Source organism: Macaca fascicularis, chromosome 11 (genome assembly GCF_037993035.2).
Source record: "Macaca fascicularis isolate 582-1 chromosome 11, T2T-MFA8v1.1".
Lineage (NCBI taxonomy): Eukaryota > Metazoa > Chordata > Mammalia > Primates > Cercopithecidae > Macaca > Macaca fascicularis.
Window position 1 is genome coordinate 33,760,959 of NC_088385.1, and position 24,187 is coordinate 33,785,145.

General features: G+C 53.6%; 1 protein-coding gene across 8 annotated transcripts in view; it reads left to right on the forward strand.

The window, feature by feature from the left end:
* The window catches only part of TSPAN11 (tetraspanin 11), a 70,412-nt gene extending 62,756 nt beyond the window's left edge, over positions 1–7,656 (forward strand). For 6 of the 8 annotated variants that reach the window (XM_065523980.2, XM_005570489.5, XM_074006548.1 and 3 more), the window contains one exon: positions 2,909–7,656. In XM_065523980.2, the coding sequence (XP_065380052.1) occupies positions 2,909–2,968 (60 nt within the window). In that variant the 3' untranslated portion in view covers positions 2,969–7,656. The remainder of the gene's footprint in view (positions 1–2,908) is intronic. The other 2 variants (XR_012420113.1, XR_010579346.2) reach the window with 2 other exon arrangements.
* The last annotated feature ends 16,531 nt before the right edge of the window (positions 7,657–24,187 follow it).

Sequence of the window (24,187 nt, forward strand, 5' to 3'; positions counted from 1 at the left end):
GCTAATTTCTAGAATATTCTGGCTGGGGAACATTTCACTGAAAATGTCAGAGTAGCCCAGGCCTTTTCCTGCAGCCCTCCTCACATCAGCGTCCTAGGAGCCTCCGCCCAGGCAGCCGGCAGAGGAGGCTGTGTTTACTTTGGAACAGAGCTTCTGTGTGCCAGGAGCTGTGCCCAGTGCCCGGGCCCCATTGCAGGCAGGGTACCGTCCCTTCTTCCAGGGAGATTTTACTTGAAGGAAGGGGACAGATAAGTGTGTGGCAGTCACAGTGCAGTGCTAAGTGCTGTGTTAGTAGGAGCCCTGGGGTTTAGGAAGCAAACATCAGTGGCCCTAACCAGTCACGGGAGGTCAGGGAAGGCTTCCTGGAGGAAGTGATATCTCGTTAAGTCCTGAAGAAGCCCGATAGAGGGGAAAGAGCCAGGGTGAGGGAATGGCATATGCAAAGCCCTGGCTTGCAGGTGGGGAGTGGGGGTCTTTACCCTGCCTGGCCTCTCAAAGGATTGGGGTGTTGGAAGGACTGGGTGTTGTGCTGTTGGTTTCTGTTATTCTAGTTTTTAAAGAATCTCACCAAGGAAGACCCTAAACCAGTGTACAGACTGGATATTTTCCTATTGGCAGAGGGGGATTTGAGGCTCAGAGAGGGAGGTAACTGTACCCAAGATGACACAGGCCACTGGTGTAGCCTCGAGTAGAACCTAGCCCACCTCCAACATGCTCACCTTGCAAATGTAAACGTGTCTCAGAGCATAGAAAACTCACAAGACAGTCGAGACTGGGATCTGCAGATCATTAAAAGGGAAACCGAACGATCATTTTGGAATGACTTCCTGGACGCTCCCTGGCCCTTCCTTCATGCCCTCTGCTGACAGCCAGGTGCTGACTCAGAAGCCTCAGAGGAAGCTGAAGGCAGGACGGCCTCCCTGTTAAAAATGTCGCATGTGTGGCCAAGTGTCACACACAGGCAGCTGTCGGAAGACAGCACCAGGCACCGTGTGGCTGGGCCTCCAAGCTGAGCCCGACCCCATCTGCCACCTGCAGCGCCTGCGGTTAGCTGGCCTCGTGTTGTCTCTGCGTGCCCCCTGCTGGCTGCAGGAGCCATCCGTGATGGTGTCTCAGTGTCCTCTGTCAGGAGGGAGATGGCAATGCTTATTCAGGAACCAGACTGAGTGGCATCCTGTACCCCTCCACATGCTTTGGCGTGGTGTGCACATGTGTGTGTGTGCATGTGGACGCAGTGATGAGAATCTGGCCCACACACCTCTGCCCCTTACTGTGCCTGTCCTGGGAGGCTCCCTGGGAACACCCAGCTCACACAGGACCCTGTCTGCCCGGGAGCACGGCCCCTCCAGCCCTCCCCCAGCAGGAGACGTACACCGCAGGCAATGCAGATATGGTTTCCAGCACAAACCCGTGCCAGCCAAACAGCTCCCTTCTGGCCTCCCTCTTAGCACAGATAAGAAAGATCCAGAAAACCCCACAGGAAAATCATCAAACCATGAGGTAGGGACACCTGCACGGGTGGAACGGCATGACAGCTGCCTGCGTAAAGCTAGCGGGAGATGAGATAACCTCCTAAGCCGCCTTTCAGCCTGAGGCCCCAGGTGGATTAACACCAAGTCTGCAGGCTGAAAGCAGTGTTCAGGCTCCACAGTGTCCTCCAGGTTGGGAGGGATGGAGAGGAGGAAGGAGGGGAAGGAGATGGACCCCTCCCATACTACCTCCCCCAGCTAGACTGTCAGAGACTGGGTACGGGACACACACATCTCCACCAGCCTGCTCTCCTCCCGCTGGATAGAGCTCCACCTGCGTCCAGGTTTGCACCAGCAAGGTCAGGGCAGCAGCAGCTGCTAGCAAAGTCAGGACACTGTTTCAATACTTAGGGGAGCCACCTTCACTCCAGGTACCATGGGACAGTCATGGGGCTGCTGTAGTCCAGTGCCCCCTCCTGTGTGCAGACAGCCAAGATCCAACAACATGCCATCGTCATTATCAGGATCATAATCACATTACCCTCAATGCGTCCTTGGGTGGGAGGGAGGAGAGGAAGAGGAGGAAGAAGGCAGAGGGGGGCCATGAAGAGCAAGGAGGGAGAATAAAGCTCCTCTGCATTCTGGAAGTGGGAGAAGTGAGAAGGGGTGTGCAGGGTGATCCTCCCAGGCCTGTGTCTGCTTTGGACCAGATGATCCAGCCCCTTCTTGTTTAGCCTGTGGATACCGACAGAAGGGCTGGCAGACAGGACTCCCGGGGCCTGGGCTTGGTGCTGCATTCTACACTGATTGACAGGGTGAGCTCACCAGCTCTTATCATTTTATGCTGACTGACAGGGTGACAGCTCAGCGGGCTCCTCTCAGAGTCTCAGTTTCCCCCATGGTTCCTGTACACCAGCCAGAGCATCGAAGATGGACCTGAGTTTTGCTCTGGAGTCCAAGGACAGCAAAACGCAGGCAGACTCTTTCCTAGAGAGACAGTCCACTTCAGACAGCTCTGGTGAGGAAGTGGAAATGTTACTCTCAGGGCCTAATTAAATCAGGCCGTCTCTGGAGATCTAGGACCACGGACCAGCAGCATCAACTGGGAGCTTGCTAGGAATGCAGACCCTCAGGCTGCCACCAGGCCTGCAGAATTGTAATAAGGAGGTCCCCAAATGATTCATGCCCATTAAAGTGTGCAAAGCCCTGCTCTTGGATAGTAGATGGCAGAATGTGGTTCCCCCATGCACACCGCCATCACCTGGGAGCTTGTCAGAAATGCAGAATCTCAGGCCCCACCCTGAGCTTTTGAGCAGGAATCTGCCCTTTGTCCAGGCCCCAGGGGATTCAAGTGAGCAGCACTGCTCCAGGGCCCTCGGGGTCAGCGGCTTCCATGAGTTCTGATTTCTCTTTGCTCCTCTGCTCTCTCCACCTGGCAGATCTGCGGGATGGTTCTCACCTGCTGCTTGCACCGGAGGCTCCAGCGGCATTTTTACTAATGGCCAACCACCTCCTCTTCCAACTGCCCCTCAGGACGACAGGTGGCCACATGCCATCTGCAAGGCCTGCAGAGTTAGCACCAGCTCCACTAGGGCCATAGATACCCCCTCTTTTGTGCCCAGCTCCTGCAAATCCACCAAGTGCCTGAGACCATAGCTTCTATTGTGCCCACCCAGGCAGGGACCCTCGGCCCCCCTCCTCCATTTTTCAGCCCCCATGGCCAGATCCTGGGCAGGGAAATGATCCTTTCAGGAGACAACCAGAGCCCCTCACCAGGCACAGGGGCACCCGTGGACTACGAGATGGTGGCAGTTGAGTTCTCTGCTCCCTCCCAACCCCTGAACCTGGAACAATGGGCAGAAAACCCAGGAACCCCGGCACTCCTGCATTCAGCAGGGGCTTCCCCCACCCATGCTCAGAAGCCCTGACCTTGTTGTTTCTGAAAAATGCATGGGTGGGGCAGGGAGGGCTGACTACCCCCCCACCCCCCCCTCCGGAAGACCTTGCCCTTTGACCTGCCCGCTCTCCACACTGCCTCACCTGGAAAGCCATGTCCTGCTGGCCTCCTTCCTGCAGGGCCTGGGAGTGGGGAGGCCTGGGTAGGGCAGCCACAGGCTGGGTAGAGCCGCCCTGGCAGGAAGCAGGGGGTAAGGTGGCCACACCAGCACATGCTGCACTAGGAGCAGAGCCCTGCACCTGCCTAGCAGCCTTCCCGGGAGAAACCCCCTGGGAGACCATGGCCCCAAGCCCTGGCCTCTAGTGATAAGCCCCCCAGGGATCTCCTGTTCCGGGGCCTGATTCTCAGGAACACCAGGTTTGCAGACCATCTTCAGTTCCTAATGTTGGTGGGTGTCAAACATCTGGAGTGGACCAACTCGCAGCCCTGCAAAGTTGGAGCCGCTGAGAAGCAGCAGCTCTGAATAGAGGGGCATCTGCCTGAACCTCACTTTTCCTGGGGCCCTCTCCTTGACCCCGTGGCCACCGCACTGCTTCCAGGGGGTCCCGCTCTGCTTCCCTTCCCACCCATCCTAGAGTGGACAGAGTTTTTCCCCCAGGTTCTCTCTTGCATCACTAAATTCAGCAGGGAATTTTCAGGAAGAACTTTCCCCAGTAATAAGGGAGAACGGAAAGAAAATCCTAGAAAATACAGAGTATCCATGCTGGCAGCTTTTTGTACAACACCCATAGGGACCCCCCAAATGGCTATTACAAGGGGGCAGCCCATTCACTACACAAGAACACCATACCTGGCTTCCACCCTCCCCAGGTCCTACATTTCTCCCCAGAGCGGGACCCTCTTCCCCTCTACGAAGGGGGGTACCTTGTGCTAAGGCCAAGACAGAGAGAGGTCCCAGCTCGCCTCCCTGCTTGATCCAAATTGCACTGTGGTGAGCACATTGCTGACCTAGGCCAGTCCTGGGGCAGGGGTGCTCTCTCTCCCATACATAGGAGTGGCCTCAAGGCCACGCAGTGCTGACCCCAACAGAGCCCTGAACTGTCCAGAAGCTGCATCCTCAGCACAGGAAGTACCCACATGGACAGAGGGAAACCCAGCCTCGGGGCCGGTTGCCGCCTCTTCTCTGGGTGTTGTCCAGTGGCTTCTTGGAGCCTAGGCTGGTTTATCTCCCCTGCCTAAAAGGCCCTGGAGTTACCAATGCAAATTCATTAAAAGGAAGACCAGATATCCCAGACTGCACAGGGCAGAGAGAAATGGTGTAGTGCATGATTCGCGCTGCTCTCCAACCTCCTGGAATTCGTGCAGATAATCGAAAACTGGCTGTGACTCCCAGGCTCCCTGAAGGATGAGATCACAACTGACAAATCTTACTACAGAGGGAGAGTGGAGAGAGAGGGGGGTACTGGGCTAGAGCCATGTTCTTCCTGCCGGGGTGCCAAGGGGAGGCGGCAGTGGGCACGGGGTGCTGGGGCCTTACCTGTCTGCCCTAGTGGGGATGAAAGACAGGTGGCAGGCAGGTGCCCTGTGCGCAGCCTTGTCACTGAAGGCAGGCCCAGGAGAGTGTGCCCCATCTGCCCCAGCCCCATGGGATAGTTGGTCCAGCCTTACTGAGGCAGGATTAGCTGTGATTCCTGCCCTGTGTGTCGTCCAGCCAGACTGCCTCTTAGAGAATGGCTTGTCCAAGCTGCAGACAGTGGTAGAACAACCCAGGGCCTGGAAATCTGACCTCCTTGGCCATGCCAACAGCCTGGGAGATCAGACAGGGTTAGAGGAAATGGAGGCCCAGGATAGGGCAGGTTCTGCCTGGGAGTGTACAGTGGCTGGAGTCCAGAGCCAACCATGTGGTCCCCAGTGGGGTGTGCCCTTCCTGCTGACCAGGGTACAGCTCCATGTCCAGTTCAGTTCCTCCCGGGCCCGTGTTTGGAAGCTGGTACAGCCTTGAGTTCCTTGGAGAGAGAGGACGTGCCTGTGGAATGTCACCATCAGTCCTGTGTGGGCAAAAGGCCTCTGTACGCCAGGGCACCAGGAAAGCAGCATCAGGAGCTGGGATCCCACCCAGCTGGCCTGGGCACATCCTTGCCCTGCACACACCATGCTGCCCTTCCCTAAGCTTGCAGGGGCAGACACTAAGGGAGAAGGGCGCGTCCCCGAGTCCCCCGGGTGACCTGTGTCAGGACAGCCAGCAAAAATGAAACATGGCCTTGGCTGAGGGGGTGGAATGTTTGTGTCCATTCTCTTTCTCCCTCCTGCTTCCCTAACCCTAGCCCCATGTCCAGGGCCCCTCAGGCAGAGTAAGTGAGGAGTGTGTCCAGGCATGTTTTTGTGTTTACCAAGGTCCTGCCGTGCACTTAGAATCTGTCACCATAAATACTTATCTTGCAGTTACCCCAGTAAGAGGGCGTTACTTCCCCCATTTTATAAATGAGGAAGTTAAGGCTGGGCAAAGTTAAGACTTGTCTGTCAGTGGTCATGGCAGTTGTCTTGCCACCCCCAGCCAGGGAAAAGGAAGGAAAGCTGGGCCGGGAACCCCTCTCCTCAGTGTCCCCCAGTTCTCCATCTCCATAATGAGCCATCGGGCTGTCAGTAAGGAACAGAGTGTCACTCGGGGGGCACTGTCACAAAGCAGCACCCGTGGCACATGTGCCGGAGATGCGGAAGCCTGGCTCGTTTCAGGCTGACAGCTGGGCCCTCCGGGTACAGGGGCTCAGGCAGCAGCCAGGAGCCCAAAGCGCCAAGGCTCATGACGACCACCCAGCCCATCACCCCAAGTAGCAACACTAACCCCAAAGCAATAGCAGGGACTGTCCCTCAGCCCTCAGGGCCTTCATGCAGAGTGCGGAATCTCATGTCCACATGGAGGTCACACCCACTTCCGGAGCCACCCTGGGCAGGCAGGGAGGGGCACTCTGGGGATGCGTTGACCACCTCCCCTTCAGGTGAGGCCCTTTTCTGCCTTCTTTCTAGCCCCCGCGTGGAGTACCTGCTGTTGCTGGGGCTCTGGGGTGGACCCTGTGTGATTTCTCTCAGCGAGCCTGTGCAGTGCACGGCCAGAGGTGTTTACATCCAGAAGGGCCCAGCACGGCCCTGTGGGGTATGGGGGGAACATGGTAGATCACTGTGATGTGCCTCGGGGCCCTCCTGCCCTGGAGCCAGCTGTGGTTTCAGAATCTGCTACTTGGGCCCTCTTCAGGGTTTTGAGGCTGGAGAAGTGAGTTGGAACAGTCGCTGTCATCACCGCCCACCCTGTCACCCACCTGGAAAACATGCTGAGGTACTGGCCACTCTGGGGCTGAGGAGGGAATGCCAGTCTTTTGCATGGCTGCTGGGGCAGGCTCACATCCACTGAGGGTATGGTGACCAAGCGTCTAAACCAGTCGTTCTCAAACTTCAGTGAGTATCAGAATCACCTGGAAGGGCTTTTCCAAACAGATTGCTGGCCCCACCCCCAGAATTTCTCATCAGGAGGGGGCAAGACCAATCCTTTGCATTTCTGACAAGTTCCCAGGAGCTGCAGCTGCTGGCCCTGGAACCACACTTTGAGAACGACTGCTTTAGACCAAACCCTAAAGGAAGATGCAGCCACCCTCCTTTATATGTCACAACGCTCAAGGTTCACGAGTACCTCAGGCTGTCCAGCTGAGCGCCACCTGCAGCAGCCGAGATTCCCGACTCGCTCCACCACTGGGGGCTGGGAGTGAAGCATGTCACCATGGTCAGCTCATGGCCAGCCAGGAAAGCGTTTCTGCTGTGCGTCTGTGCAGTGCTTGCTCTTCCCTGGAGGACTCTTGGATGGCCTGTAATCTTGGCCAGGAGACCAGGTGCCTGGGTCCCTTCCTGGAAGGGGACAAGTTACACACCCCAGCCCCATTTTCCCACCAACTTCTACATGCCTTGGGAGAACCTGCTACATTCTGGCTGCTCCCTTCCCCTATTTCAGCAGTGCCCAGCCCTGCTTATAAACCTGAGGCTTGCTCCCCATGCCCTGCCCTGTGCAAGTGCCAGCCATTATTCCAGACAGCCCAATGTTGGTGAGGCCGGATGGACTCCTGGAACCAGCTGGCTCATGGATGTGGGTCATCGCAGTATTCTAGAAACGGATGTCTTAACCTAGTGTGTATAGAGAAATTGTTCTCGTTATAAACATACCCCTGTTCTTACCTGAACTCGGTGGAAGCCCAGCTTCGTATGCTACGGGGCATGATAATGATAATAAAGGAATTGTATCTAGGACTACCTTCTGTTGGTTGTTTTTCTCCTCTGCAAGGAAGCCCCAGGCCATCAGTTCATCAGATGTACTGTGACCCACTGCTACATCGTGAAGCTGCCATATTAGCCACGGCTTCCCTATAAGTAAACCATTGGCCACATTGGATACGGTCCTGCTTACCCTTCTTTTGTCAGCCCTCATCACTGTTGTGTTTGAACTGACTTCTCCTGCTCACAAGTGTCATTAGCTCCTGGCTGCAACAGAGAGCCAGGCTCAAACACATGTACTTAAATTTTATTCCTCCTCAGGCTTCCTCCCTTCAGTCAGTCATGTTTTCATACCATTTACCATGACGCACAACCAGCATCTGTTCATGAACCTGCAGTGAGCTCCTTCCACTGCAGGCGGCACCCTCTGCTTGGCTGCAGCAGATGCAGAGTGTGGCAAAAAGTCAGGAGCAAGGGGGCTCGGTCTGGTGAGACACACACACCTACTGCAAGCCGCACCCCCAGACCAACTCACTCCACTGTGACAGGGTTTCTCCACCATTGACCAGCTGATTTGTCCTCATCCCCAAACCTGGAGTTGGACACGTTTTCACTGCAAATGCAGAAAGATGAATCTTTGCTGAGGGGACTAATAGTTACCTAGTCCAGAGCTACAAGAAAGTACGTGTTTTTGTCTTCTATGACATAAAATGGTCATATTATTTCATTCACTATTCTGTCTAGAAAACTTGCTTGAGAGGTGGTATATTCATCTGTATTCACAGTGCTAAAAAGAACTACCTGAGAGTGGGTAATTTATAAAGAGAAGAGGTTTAATTGACTCACAGTTTCACAGGCTTGCCAGGAAGCATGGCTGGGAGGCCTCAGGAAACTTACAATCATGACAGAAGGCGAAGACGAAGGGGAAGCAGGCACCTTCTTCACATGGTGGCAGGAGAGGGAGAGTGAGGGGATAGGTGCCACACTTTTAAACAACCAGATCTCATGAGAACTCACCATCACGAGAACAACAAGGGGGAATCCGCCCTCATGATCCAATCACCTCCCACCAGGCTCCTGCCCCAACATTGAGAATTACAATTTGACATGAGATTTGGGGGACACAGAGCCAAACCATATCAGGCAGTGAGGAACCTGAAGAGTACCCAGGTAGTCTGGGCTCAGGGGTATCCCCAGACAGAGGGATGGGGGTGGTGAGGGAGGCAGCTGAGAACCCAACAGGGCTCTGCCACTTGTGGTGTAAGCACATTGATCCACCCGGGGAGGTCCCCAGGCAGGGACCCACTTTGCAGGGGAGCTCCAGTCGCTCTCCTGTGTCTGCAGGGCCTCTTTGGTCAAGGTCCAGTTGTTCACTGAACGGTCATAGCAGTGGCCGCCTGACTGTTTAGATGCTGAGCAGGGGAATTGAGCCAGCCTAGGGCATGCTCAGGGTCATCTGTCCCACTGGAGTGAGTTGCCTGCTCCCCTCCACCATCACTATGAGTGTGTGCATGTGTATGTGCAAATCATCCAACGCGAATGTACTAAGGAGGGACAGGTGCCCTCCAGGCTCTTTCCTGCTGCAAGTAGGCAGCACTGTTACTGGCTTACAGCTGCTGCCTACACAGCCCCAACAGCCAACAAGAGCCATGTCAGCCAGGCAGGCAGCATGATGCCATTGCTGAAGCTGTGCCTTTGGTGGCTGCTGGCTGGCCTGCCACCCTCTGGCTTCTGTCTCTAGCTGAAACCCTGTCTGGCAGTGACTTGAGCAGAAAGAGGAGGATCCTTCCAGGAACCTGGTGGGAGCCTTTGCATCAGGCCAGAGGACAAGAGGGAAAGAGTGAAACAGGAATCCAGCCCTTTCCATCAGCAAGGTACAAACAACGTCACCGCACTAAGGGCATAACAAAGCCAGCCAGAGGCAAGAACATTAATGTTCCCATGATGGGGACAAGGAGCAACTTCCACTGGGCTTTTAAAACACACCGTAGTTCACGAAGCCCAAATTCTACTTTAGAGAACCCTGAGTTAGGGGCCAGAGGTCAAATTCAACATCCTCTCCCCAAGTTCCCTATTGGTAAATAAGAAGGTTGGGTCATTTTAGGAACTGGGGTCTCTCACCAAAGAAAAGAAATATATTGAGAATATACAGATGCTCCTCAACATATGATGGGGCTACATCTTGATAAATACATTGTAAGTTAAAAATATTGTAACTCAGTTAGGTGTGGTGGCTCACATCTGTAATCCCAACACTTTGGGAAGCTGAGGTGGGAGGATTGCTTGAGTCCAGGAGTTCTAACCTGGGCAACATATGGAGACCCCGCCTCTACAAAAAATAAACAAAATTGGCTGGGCATGGTGGCACACACCTGTGGTCCCAGCTGCTATGGAGGCTGAGGTAGGAGGATTGCTTGAGCCCAGGAGTTCAAGACTGCAGTGAGCCATGGTTGCACCACTGTACTCCAGTCTGGATGACAGAGCAAGACCCTGTCAACCAAAAAAAAGGAAAAAGAAAAAGAAAGAAACAAAAAGAGGAAAGAAAGGAAAGAAAAGAAAAGAAAGAAAGGAGAAAAGAAAATATCAAGAAAGAAAAGTAAAAAATGCATGTTAAATACACCTAACCTACCAAACATCTTAGCTTAGCCTGGCCTACCTTAAACGTGCTCAGAACACTTAAATTAGCCTACGTTTCAGCAAAGTCATCTAACGCAAAGCCTGTTTTATAACAAAGTGTTGAATGTCTCATGTAATGTATTAAATACTAGTTTGAAAGTGAAAAGCAGAAATGGTTTTTGTATGGGTATTGAAAGTACGGTTTCTACTGAATGTATGTGGCTTTCACACCATCATAAAGTTGAAAAAAATCACAATTTGAACCATCATTAATAGGGGACCGTCTGTCTGGGGATTCCAGAAATTTGCCCACTGGTGGATTGGCCCTGCTCTGGATGTTGGACATGGGTAAGTTCCAGAATTCGGTAACCAGAAGAAACATTTCTAGGCAACAGGTACTAACCGCAGGCCACTGTGCAGCCTTCCTCTACCAGTTCACCTCTCTCCTCTCACAGGGCCAAGGGACACTAGTGTCCAGGTCTGTCCCCGCTGGTTCTCAGCTATCTGATGGTCTCTGGGGCCACAAAGGGGAAGTCCCGAATAGCAGCATCAGCCAGGAGAGCCTGGCTCAAGTGTGCCCTGTGGAGTGTTGTTACTCTTTCTGTTAGCTTGAGGAGACAATAGGCTGTCTCGTGGCTGTCATTAAACTCAGCAAAAGCAAGATGGCTAAATCAATAGCCTCCCAATTGATGAATGCTTTAAGAAGGGGCCATCCCGATGCCAATATCTTTGAGTCCAAAATGACATTTATTTAATCTGGCTTTCCTCTTGCTTCTGTGGAATATTGAGTGCTGCTGCTGAGCTAACCCAGAGCAAACTGAGGCCTGGGGAAGCTTGTTCCCTGAGCTCCTGCAGGCAGCAGCTCACCCACCTTGATACACCAACTCCCCTTCCCCGACCACCCCCTTCCCACACCACTCTCCTGTATCCCCGGCTTTCGGCCTGGAAGATGCTCTTCCTTGAAGACCTGACTTTAATTTTTTAGGGACTCGTGTCCAACCAATTTCTTGCCAAGCTCCTATCCTGGTCTAGGAACAAGCTGGATGCCTCTAGACACATGCTTTCATTCAATCCCCACAGCAGCTCTGTAAAACAGGCATTATTTGCATTTTGCGGATGACAAAACCAAGACAAGTTCAATGACTGCCCAAGGTTCACATGGACACCAAATGCAGAGTGGGAATTTAACCCAGGGTCTCCAACTCCCAAACCAGTGCCCTTTCCATCCGCGCCACAGTACATGTCTAATGGTGAAAGTTCAAGTGTGGTGATGGCTGATAAGATAGTTTTGGTCTGGAGGAACCTCGATAATGTTTTGCAGGCTATGAAGCTCAATACACACAAAAGAAGAGGTTTAATTACACCATGCTGGTCTCTGCCCTCTCCTGCACAGGAGCACCGAGCCCAGAAAATCCGTTCATCCATCTATTTGTATGAACAATAAGTCATCTTCCCATTTATGCTGGATGAATGGCAAAAATGCTCCCTCTCCCACCAATAAATCTAGTTAACCACAAAGGCTGTACATCTCTCAGATCTGCCGGCTTTGTCTCCACCCCACTGCCCTTCCCTGCAGCTCTATCATCTCTCACCTAAATCACTGCAGTGCCTGTGCCTGATCTCCCTGCAGCCTCCTCTGTCCCTCTGACCTCTCTTCACACTGTAGCTTCAGCCAACTTTCTAAAGGCCAGATCTGAGCCCATCACATTTGGGCCTTTCCATGGAAAGCCTTTCCATAGCTCCCATTGCTCTCAGCCTAAACGTCAAGCTCCTTGACCAGGTTTTCAAGGTTGTGATCTGGCAGTGTCTCCAGACTGTCCACCTTCACCCTCTGTGCTTCAACTCTGTGGACCACATCCATCCACAGGACACATCTCCTTCCACTCCTTGCCAGGTTAACTAACACATCCTGTCTTCAGTTCTTAGCATCAACATCACCTCCTCTGGAGGGCCTCCTTCTCCTCAGGCTGGGTCACAGCCTCTCCCACATGGCCAGCCAATAGCCTGTGAATATAACCATCAACACTGACCTGCAATCACATTCACTCTTCTGGGGTCCCCACTGGACGGTTGGCCCTGCAAGCACAGGGACTGTGTCTGCATCTTCCTTGACTGTTGTCTAGGTGCTTGGCATGAGTTACTTGAGTATTCAGTAAGTCTGAGCCAATAGACATTTGTGTGTGCAGACACCAGTGTTAGCCACATGAAGGGCTGGCAGGGTTCTGCTGCAGCTCATAAGCCGCCCTTTCTCAACTGTGCTTTGCTGAGCACCAGTGGGGAGGCAGTTCCCATACCACATCGCACAACAGTGAGAGGACTCCCAGAGTCATCGCAGCCACTCCCATGGACGCATCCCAGACAGCTCTAGCCCAGTCACCAGACGTCCCCAGGGAAGGAAGATGACCCTCTCATATACAGCCAGGGCAGCCTGCCTTCCACAGCTCTGCTTGTGTGACGGGGGCCCAGTGCTAAGAGAGAGGCCAGTGCGTTCCACTGCCCTGTGAGCCACAAGCACACAAGTGGGTCCACAGACCTGGGGGCAGGAGCCAGAGCAAGAACAAGCAGAGATGAGGTGGCTTCCACCAAAATTCCCATGACTTGGTTGGTCCTCCACAGATGATGGGGGTCACCTGCCCCTCTGCCATGACCAGTCCACATCCTGCAGTCACTGAGTCTCTCTCAGCAAATCCCCTGGGGAGGCTCTTAGGGACCCTGCTCCAGCTGGGCCTGTGTCAGAGGGTCCCCTCAGACACAGAGTGGTCTCTGCGGGCTTTGGGACACGGCGGCTGCAGGATGGGGCCCTGGAGGCTGATGCCTTGGGACAATTCCATGTGGACCTGGCCACCCCCTTGAGGAGAGAAGGAGGTAGAGCTCCATGTGCAGAGGGGTTTCAAGATGCCCACCTCCAACTGTTGTCAGACCCACGTGCACACTCGTTCTTTATGCCTGCCTCCTCTCCGGGGACGTGGTTCAGCAATGACCCAGGGCAAGGGGAATTCTCAGCTGCCGTTGTCTACCATGTGTCACTGTGACTGTGACAGCCAAGGAAACCCCATACACCAGGACCCAACCAAGGCCACTGCGGGACTTCTACTGCAGTAGGACAGTGGGATGCCCCTCAGGCCCCGCCTCTTCAGAGTGCCCATTTGGAGCAGGAACCCATCCTGGACTACTGCCTCACTGCAGCAGAGGGGCACACCGGACTCTGAGGGTCTGCAAGACAAAGAATGGACCCCATGCAACTGGCACCCAGCTCCCATCCTGTGCCATGTCCCTGCTAGTTAGCATCTCCACCTATATGGGGGCCGGAGAGGAAGGGACAGTCACTTCCATCCACCTGAACTGCTCTTTGGCCACCAAAACCTGGAGGGATGGCCATCTAGTTTCAAGTCAAACCAGAACATCTACAAGAGGTTCTAGGGCAGGGCAGCAACCTCTCCAGAGAGCCCAAGATGCAGGCGCATGTTAGAAGGAGGGAGAGTGACACCGCTCCAGCTGGGGGCTGCGGGGAAGAGACTTACACCCTGACGCCCACTGCCAGCCGCCCGGAGGCAGTTCTCACCCCCTGCCTGCTCACCCCCTCTGTGAGATGACTGCAAAGAAAGGCTGAGTCCACATCAGACATCCCCCTGTAATCATCGACAAACTCACAGGGACTTTCTGAGACAAGTCTGTAAATTGGTTGCATCAGACCTGATTGAACTAACTCTGATGTTGGCAAGGGAAGCAGAGTGAGGGAATTCACTCAGGGGAATTCTGCCCCAGTGAGATCATAGTCAGGAGACACTGAGGAGAGACACTGAGCCACCTTCACTGGCTTTACAGGATGTGGCCCTCTGGGAGGTGTGGGGACCGCTCCGCAGGACAGGCAAGGGGCTTGGAGGAACATCTACTCTATGCGTGGAGGCTTCCACCGAATGTAGACTCGGCCAAATGATGAAACGGCCAAGCAGCGGGTGAGCCAAGAAGGCAGTTTGAGGACCTGTGAACGAGGCTCTGCAAACGGACAGATGAGGTGGGGGGTGGCCGGGGGAGCAGACACTGCAGCAAAGGCTCCAGGGCCAGAGGATACCCCTAAAGCACTCCAGAGACAAGATTTTCAGGGAGGACACATGTCTCCCAATGCACTGGACTGTTGCTGTTGATATTAACAAAAGCTAAAAATGGCATAAACAAACCTACCTCCCCCACACCCACATCAGAAACACATGATGCTCCACGTCCCACTGGGTGACTTGAGCACTTGTTTGGTGAGCATCTGTCTACAAGAGTGTGTTTGCTCTGGAATCTGCACTTTGGGGCTCCCGGGGAGGACTCCTGACCAGGAAGACCGGCCAGAGGACTAGGGAAGGCTAGTGTTGCCCAAATGTGTGCCTCTCTCGTATTGCATCAGCACCATGGCTCCTGCCTCAGAGACTTTACCCCATCCAGCACCCTAAGACCAGCCTACTGTCCACTCCCACCTGCCAAAAATATGAATCCTGAACACATCAAAAGTTATATCCTCCTGGTCCCAATTTATGTATTACTTAAAGATGAACAGAGGAGTGACAAGAAGCTGGGTGGCCATGACTCAGCCCTGAGAGCAGACGGGCAGGTGGAGGATGGAGAAGAGAACTCGTCTGGCTGGGAAACCAGGGTAAGGAGCCAAACTGTAGGAAGAAGGGCAGCCACCCACCAAGGCCCCACCCAGTGATGTGCACTGGATCCTGGCTAGTGGATAACCTTTGCACGCTGAGTCCCATAGATTCTTGACTTTTTCTTAACTGCAAAACATTACACTACACCAGCCTCAGTTCTGAGGGGTGCCTCCTGCCATTGAATACCCAACCCTGTCTGTTCATCTCACACATCCGGGTGTGTGCATGCCATGACTCCAGCTCTTTCTTTCTGGGGCTATGGTAGCCTAGGGCCAGTCTGATCTCTCTTGGGCTTTCTGTATTTCTTCTCTTTGAGATCATAGAGGATGTGATTGTCACCCACCCACTGCTGATGTCAATGAGCCCTGGGAAGGAGATAGGGATCCTAGGACCAAACTGGACATCTTTCCCTCCCTCCCAGCAAGGCAACCTGTGGCTGGGTGAAGCTGGCAGGAACAATCAGGGGCGCCACTCCTACTTGCCCTCATGATGGGTCCTCTGTCGCTGTCTGAGTAGTAAAACTTAAGAACAGTTTCCCCACCCAGAAGCAAGGGGAGAAAGTGAGTAGCATCCACACTAGAGAGAAATTTGAAAGGTGTGCAGAGCCTGTCTCGAGAAAGCCCGCATGTGGTGGAAGGGGCGGCCTCCCATGCCAGTGGAGGGCAGGAGGAAGGAAGAAGGAAAAACCCAACAACTGCTCCTCAGTGAAAAGCACAGGGACCCTGCCAGCTCTGCTACGTTTCTGGCAAAGTGCTTCACCAGCCCCCAGGGGACCCCCACTGCTGTGGCATCTGAGCTGTGTTAGCAAACACCATCACCCTGTGATTAGTTGCCTCCAGCCTCCTTCCCACTCCTCTCTCCACCTGCCTCTCCCAGGCTCCTGTCTGCAGATGCCAGGCCTGGCAGGACCCCTGGGTCCTCTCCATGCATTCTGAGCATAGGCTGGTGAGTCTCATCAGAGAGCTTTGTGGGGGTTGCACAGTGATTTGGCCTGACTGAGACTGAACGGGGGTCCTGTATTCCCACCCATCCCCCACACTTAGGGAAAAAATAAATTAAGCCATTAAAGAAATCAACACAGTAAAAAGTTATCAATCAGAAAGCTAACCCTTAACTTACCTCAGAGGTAGTATTCCTGAACAATTAATCACAATAAAGTAAAGTTAACAAATTACACTGTAAGGTATAAAAAGCCTGGTGAGGTGCCCCAGGGATCTTGCCTGGTGGCAGGCAGACGCCGCCCCGCCAACTCCCCCACGGCGGCCACGGATGGCAGCAGCCTCCATGGGGATAGTCTCTCCGCAGGTGGAAGCACTGTGCTCCCTGCCCCATGGGGGGACAAAGTGTCAGGGTGAGGAAAGGCAGGGGACAGACACCCATCAGTGGGGGTGGTTCCTCCAGAGCACACCCCCCGCCCACTTCATCATCTCTGGCAAATATGCACACACAGATGCAGGCATCCAGGTGCCCCATGCCCCAGGTCTCCATGTGCTGACACCGCCTCCCCGCCTCTCCACCACTGAGAAGGCTGAGGCTGAGGCAGGGGTGGGTGGGCGCAGGGGTCATATCTGGAGAGTGTAGGCCAGCGACACAAAGCTCAAATCCTCTCCCTCCACAGAGCATCCAGCAGAGGAGTGGGGAGTGGAGAGTGGGGAGTGGCTTGTGGGGACACTCCGGCCAGCCCACACACACATCCTACTTCTTACCAGTCCCATGGATGTGCTAGGCAATGGTTATGGAGAAGGCCATGCCCAGGATCTGAAAGATACACGGAAGGGCCTTCGACAGGAGCTCCAGCACTCTGGGTCTGACCTCCGCCCCACGAGTCGGGGTGTCACAGGGCTCCTAGTGCGTGTGGGGATAGCCACTGGTGTGGTGGGAAAACGTCCCTGGAATGGAGAAGATGGTGAGCAGAGGTCACCCTGGGTGTGGCAGGAAGGGAGAGGGAGGAACAGGGCAGGAGGACGCCCAGTACAGGAAGGAGGCAAGGCCTGTGGTAGCACAGCCAAAGCTCAGAGCCAGAGAGCTTAGCTGGTGGCATTCGGGAAAATTCCCTTTCAAAACCACAGAGTTGTCTCAGTGGACATGGCCAAAGCTATCATCTGGTCCACAGCAGGAGAATCTAGGGCGAGGCAGGGTGACTCAGAGGATCAGGCCCCAGCCAATGTCAGCACCAACCAGCCAGAAGTCGCCAACCATCCCAGTGTGGTCCAGGCCTGATCAGTGCCCTTCTACAAGCAGGGGCAGGCCTAGGGGCCAACCTGAGTATCAAGCCTCCCCTGCCACCTTCACCAGCTGAGGGCATTTCAAACTAACTTTAATTCAGGGCTCCAAATAAACCCACATTGAAATTTGAGAAGATGAAATTGAGAAGATTTGCCAATGGCCTCCTCAAGGGCCAGGATTTGGGTCTGTTGTGCTTGTGGTTAAATCCCCAGACTGGGGCCTCACCCTTGGCAAATCCTTTGGGTCCTCCTCCTAGGGTGATCCTGTCTGGACCCTGCCCTGACTCTGCAGGAGGGAGAAAGTGCAGACCCCTGGCGTAGAGAGGAGTCCTGAGCCAACGGGCATCTCAGGTCTCCCTCATCACCACAGGCCCATTCAACACATGCACAGCAGGTAAACTGAGGCCAGTCAGGCCATGACTGTATAGTGAGCCCACGCTTCAGACTCCTCATTTATTAATTCTTTTAATTAGCTCAATATCCCTATGGCATTATTTTCTTCTTTTGGTTGAACCATATTGACTTGTAGTTTTAATATATGTTTCTGCCATATGTATATGTCATGCAGACATCCCATCTCTCTGGGGGTGGGGCCCACAATTTCCCCTCAAGCTACCCTCCCTCCTGAGCTTCTACCCTCACTTGCACACTGCTTAGGACCCATGGACAACCACTGCCCATAGCCGTTCATAGCTGCCACCAGTCTCCGATTGGTGTAGGGGTGGCCCCTCCCCAGGGGTGACCTCTTGTGCTGGGGCTGGGCCCAGAGCAGCACATTAGGAACCCTCCTAGGCTTCTGTGTAGACTCGCTGCCCACCTTCTCTAAAAACAAGAGCATTTCCAAGACCTGGGTTCATATCTTACCCATTTCCCCCCCCCCCCCCCCCCACTGTAAGGTCTAGAATATGCCTGGAATACCAGATAAATATTTGCTTGAGGAATGAATAAATGAATGATGGGGACAGGTGGGGGTTCCTGAGCAGACCACAGCCCAGGAACAGGGCCACACCCAGACCCACAAACCCAGAGAAAGCCCTCTGTGCACCCTACCTTCCCCACTCCCAGAAACCCCAGGGCCCCCAAATTACTCCCCTTTCAGCCACCCTTGGCTCCTCACTGACCTGGGGTAGGTCGCCTGTCCTACCTGCCCCAGCCCCCATCATAGCCCATCACATCCCCTGGCTACTTTAATCCCCACTGCCTCATGCCTCTCTGCAGAGACACCCAGTCTGGTATCTCTGGTGGCCCCCACCCCGACCCCTCGGCCCCTCTGCCACCCTCATCCCCTCTTTGCTTCCAGGAGATTTTCAAATGCTAGGGCTCAGCACTCCCCGATGCTTTCTGTGAGCTAGGGCCAGGCTCAACATTTAATAACATTTAATAAATTAGTGGATGGGAAGACTTTTTTTTTTTTAAGGCTTTAATTTCACAGCCTGACATGCCTGCTAGTAATGAACCTGCCCGGCCCTGGGAGAAGAAAACCTGCCAAGAACTTCGTCTCAGGGAGCAGGGACAACATGTCAGTTTCAGGAGTGCCCCTGCTTTGTATTTCAGCACCCCTTGCCTCCAGGGACTCCGCAGCTCCGTCATTCTCACAGCCGTAGAGGCGGGGCCAGGGAGGAGGGAGAACCGGAAGGTGCTTCCACTTCCGCATGGAGGGACATGGAGGGGCAGAGACACCTTGGTCAAAGTTACCCAGTAGGCAGAAGGGCCACAGCTCCCTAGAACCACAGAGGGGGAGGCGGCCACACTGAGTCCCCCAGGATCTGAGTGTTCACCCTCCAACAACTTATTCCGTTTCTTTTTTTCTTTTTTTTCTTTTTTTTTGCTTAACTTTAGTCAAGAATTCTTTCTTATTAACTCAAGAATCTACTTCCCTGTGGCTAACACACATCCTCCTAGTTTTGCTCAAGAAATCTACCAAGAACAAGTAAAACAGGCCTTTAAATATTTGAAGCTATGCATGGAACAATTCAGGTTCCTCTGCTGAAAGCTGCCTGTCCAGTTTCCCCAGAGAAACATGTCCAAGGTCACGGAGCTCCTCATAGTACAGTCATGCCTGCTCCCAGCACGCAGAGCCCCTTCCCTGTCCTTTCTCCTTGGTGCTGTGCTGCTGTGGATGGTGCCTGCAGCCCCAGGCTAAATGCCCCAGGCTAAGGAGACCAGGCTGAAGCAGGGCAGCCATGAGTCAGGAGCTGGTAGTGGAGAGAGGTGAGGACGTCCTGCCACTGCCCCAGCTGCTCCAGCCCCAGCCCGCCCACGAGGGGGCCACTCTGCTGGCCTCCCGGAGCCCCATCCGCCCAGGACCAGCAGCAGCGTCTGGCTAGACAGGCTCTCCTCCCTCCACCATCCTCCCGGGAGGCAGCCTGCTTTTCCAATTTGCAGCATGTTTTCTTTTGGCAGGGAGCTGCTGCCATCTGTGCTCTGGACTGTGAAACAAGTTTTCATCAATAAATTAAGATAGTGACTGAGATGGGAAGTCACTCTGCAACACAGAAGGGGCCAATGCGAATCTAAAGCAAGACTGGGTTCCCACCCACTTCCCTGAGTTTCCTGTGAGCCATTCGACCCAGGCTTCTAAGAGAAGGAGAGACTCGGAAGGTCACCTGCCTCCTTCTGGCCCCATTACATCCTTGAGGTGGGTAAGCCAAGGGTCACAGTGACAGGTAAGCCAGGCTTTCAGCAATGCTCTGAGCCAAAATAATGACCCCAATCACTGTGTTAGACGAGCTAAGTCACTCAGACACTGCCTGCCCAATGACTAACACTTTAAAACCTCCCCGCAAATCAAAATGCTCTTCCCCCGGAGTCTCCTCGCTCTTCAGCATGACCTCTGCCTCCACACCTCTGCCTTCCACAAATGCGCCTTCCACACCTCTGCCTCCAGACCCTGCTCACAGCACGCCTTCTCACCCAGAAAGCCTTCCTTGTCTTCTCTGCCCTGTTCTCAATCCAATCCGGGGCCTTCAAGGCCAGCTGAAGCTCCACCTCCTCCTCTGGACCTGCCCACCCCCTATTGCTCCGCAGTGGCTGTACCCTCATCAGCCTTAGAGCCTTCTCCCGCCCTGTGAGCACTGACCTCTTGCGGGCGCCTATTCGGGCTACAAATGGCTGCACGAGGACAGGAGCCTCTGTTCAGACTTCTCTGTGCAGTGTCCTAGCATCAAGCACGATGCTGGGCACAGAGGGAATCTCGTTCATAAACAGCCAGATATGGGCTGTGTGAGCCACGCAGGAGGGAAGCAGCAAGCAAGACATGTTTTCAGCCCAGCAACAGAAGTGCCTCCCCACCTTGGTGCGATGATACATGATCTCCTTCAGCCCGGCTTGTACAGGCCAGAGCAGATGGCAGGAGGAGGGCCATCTGTCCATCCACCGCCACACACAGAGAGGTGAGCCTCTCTGCATATGCTTATGAGTTCACAGACAAGTAGGCCTTTAGATGAAGCAGTGTCATGAGGCCAAACAGCACAGCACCCTGACCACATGCTGCTAACGGGACGCGTCATCCTGGGCATCATTCACTCCTTTCAGCCTCGGTTTTTCCATCTATAAAACAAAAAGTTGAAACTAATAATATCCAAAGCCCTTTCCAGCCCTAAGAGCCTATGACTGCCCTTCTATTTAGTCCTCCCTCTAGCTGTATGAGATACGTAAGACAACTGCTATTAGTTTATTTTACAGATGAGCAGGCTGAGGCCTCTCTAAGTGACTTGCCCACAGAGCTAGGAGCTGGAACCAGGCACCTCTGCCTCCATGAGAGTGGCCCCACTTCTCTCAGGGAAGAGCGCAGGAAAGAAATGATGTCCACCAAGTGCTATGTGAGCTGGGCCTGAGAAGTGCTGTTACTTGCCCCTCATCCCCTTGTGAGATGACATCATGATCCAAATTCCCTGGTGCAGGAAACCAAGGCTCAGAGATGTGACTTGCTCAGGGACCCCGGGGTCAAGGTCTGGTGCCAATTCCCCACCCTACCTTGGGAGCTGGTGGTCATAAACCAGAAACAGAAATGTCCACATGAAACTGTGTGCTGCATGTTGGCCATCACTCATGGATCACTAATGAAAACCGACTTGGAATCACTATTTTAAGGACAGGATGGCGAGGAGGCATGCTTGTAAACAGTCTTGCTTTAAATACACACAAACAGAGAGAGAGAAGATGGCAAAGTTTCAGGCCACAACGACATTAAATCACAACTGCTAATTATACCCCAACCTGGCTATAAATCAGAATCAATTACTTCTGAGTTCAGGCACTTCCCATATGTAGAGTGAACAGAGTCATGTGAGGCCTTTGGTCAAGTGTAGGCTGGGGTAGGCTCAGGGTGAGCAGCTTTAAAGCAGATCTCTGGCTGGGCACGGTGGCTCACACCTATAATCTCAGCACTTTAGGAGGCTGAGGCAGGAGGATCACTTGAGTTCAGGTATTTGAAACCAGGCTGGGCAACATAGTGAGACCCCATCTCTAAAAAGAAATTTTTTTTTTTTAATTTACTGGGTGTGGTGACACGTGCCTGTAGTCCCAGCTACATGAGAGGCTGAGGTGGAAGGATCACTTAAACCTGGGAGGTTGAGGTTGCAATGAGCCATGATTGCGCCAATGCACTCCAGCCTGGGTGGCAGAGTGAGACTCTGTCTCAAAAAAATAAATAAAATCAAAGTAGATCCCAACAGGCCCTCCCTCCACTCCTCCAACTCTTCATGATAAAGATAAGCACTCCCACTACCAAGACCTGGCGGCAGGAAACAAGGTCGTGTTAGAAAGATGAACAGAGGGGTCAGGAGGGCACCTATGTCAAGGTGTGAGCTGGCAAGAGGAGCTAAGAACAAAGTTCAATGAACACAACAGAAACAGATTGAGAACAGCAAAAAGAAACACTGTGCGTTTTCGTATGAGATCTGAACAATAAATTTGTTCTTGCTCTTGTTTATTCAACAGGCCAGGTGTGGTGTGGCTCACCCCTGTAATGCCAGCACTTTGGGAGGATGAGGAGGGCAGATCACGTGAGGTCAGGAGTTTGAGACCAGCCTGGCCAACATGGTGAAACCCCGTCTCTACTGAAAATACAAAAATTAGCCAGGTGTGGTGATGCATGCCTGTCATCCCAGCCACTCAGGGGGCTGTCTTTTAAGCAACGCGGAATAGTCATAACTTAGGGGTTTTTCTGTAGTCCCTCTGAAAGACTGAACCTGGCCTCCAAAGTCAAGATCAGGGGTGCCGCTGGGGAGCTTCTCTGACCTCCTGAAGGAATTAGTATCCAACTCAAGAAATGCCAATCAGCCAATGAGGCCACATTTAACCGCTTCCATCCCTCCCAGCACTAGCCAAGGCACTCCCAAAATCAGCAATTACACTGGAGGCGACTCTCACTGCAGCCCGGCATTAACTACTTGCAACCCACTCGCCTCCCGCAGGAACCCGACACCTCCCATCACAGCGCACGCCAGGCACCAGGCCTATGGCCTTGGCCTCAGGGACTCTGTCACGCTGCCCACACCTGCACAGGACCCCTGTGCCACCAAAAAAAAAAAAAAAGGAAACCCCATTGGTGATTCCATGAAACTAACACAGGCCCCCGTGCTGCCCTCCCTCTACCAGCTTGCAAAGGCCACATGCCTTTGGGGTGGTACAGGGACAATCTCAGGTATGTGGCGGCAAAGGCTTGAGAGGGAAGAAAGCGCTAGAGAAAAGTTTAACAGAGCTGAGTTGGGCTCCTTTTTCAGTTACCCTGATCAATTTCTCCCGTTACTTGATGTGGGCCGTGGGCAGGGCCAGTCAGCTGCTGGGGAGATTCAAACCCAGGTCGGCCCAGGGTCCCTGTCTCCTTAGACCACCTCTGCGAAGGGTCAGCACGCCACAGTCAGATGAGGTCCATGCACAGCTCACTCCAGGCTCACCTAACACAGCCTCTTTATAAAAAGCCGGGAGTTGGCGGGACAGACAGAGCCAGGCTGGAGGGCCCAAGGCTGACTGTTCCTGCACCATCAGCCCTCCAGCCCAGCCACATGCCTTGCCTCTCCTGACTGTGCACCGCTGTTTTGGCCTCTGGGGGACAAAGGGGAGCTGAAGACTGTAGCAGGGAACCCCCAGGATGGGGAGGCTGGCACCAGAACAGCTCTCCTGGTGGCGGGACAGCTGCTGCCCTCCCTCCAGCCTCTCCTCTGTCCCCTGGAAAGCAACAAATACATTTCACTCATCAGTCAACACATGTGGTGCATGATGCATCCACCCCGTGCAGTGGTCATAAACCAGAGAGAGAAATGTCCACATGAAACTATGTGCTGCATGCTGGCCATCACTCATGGATCACTAATGAAAACTGACTTGGAATCACTATTTTAAGGACAGGATGGTGGGGAGGCATGCTTGTAAACAGAGCCCTTGGTGACTCAAAGTTCATCTGCAACTCATTTTTCTTATATTGTTAAATATATCCCTTCAAGATCATTGCAAAGAAAAATTAAGTTAACATAAGAAACAGTGCCTGGTGGGTAGTGAACGTTCTACAGGTGTTGGATGCTGTTGTCATCATTGTCATCATTATCAGAATGGACAAGACAGAACCCCACAGTCACTCATTTCAGCTCTCTTTTTGGTGAAGAAATGTGTTGAGCATTTAGCTGGAAACCTGGCACTCAGGCACAAGGTTGGTGTAGAAGGCACCAGCAGGCCTGACCCAGGGGCAAGGCTAGGCACTCTTGTCCAGTTCTCTGCTGATGTATAGGCAGTTCTCCCTGACTGCTCCTCACCTCCAGAATAAGCAGACTCCCTCAGCTTTGAGGATGTGGGAAGAACAGGGGTGAGGGTAAGGAAGAGAGCCTCTGAGCATTGAAAGGGCTGGGAAAGGAGGCTGGAGCCCTGGAGGCAGTCAGCACCTGCTCCCAAGAATGCAAGGCTGGGCCTAGCAGAGAAGCAGGCCCCTGCCCAGCCTGCACTTCAAAGGGAATGACATGACTCCCACTATGCCCTTTCCAGAACCAGGCCTGGGCTCTAGGCTCTGCGCTGGGTGCTCCCAATGCTCTATTCCATTTAACCTCACACCAGTGGCTCACACAGGTGGTCACTGCTGTCCAAGACCCATGC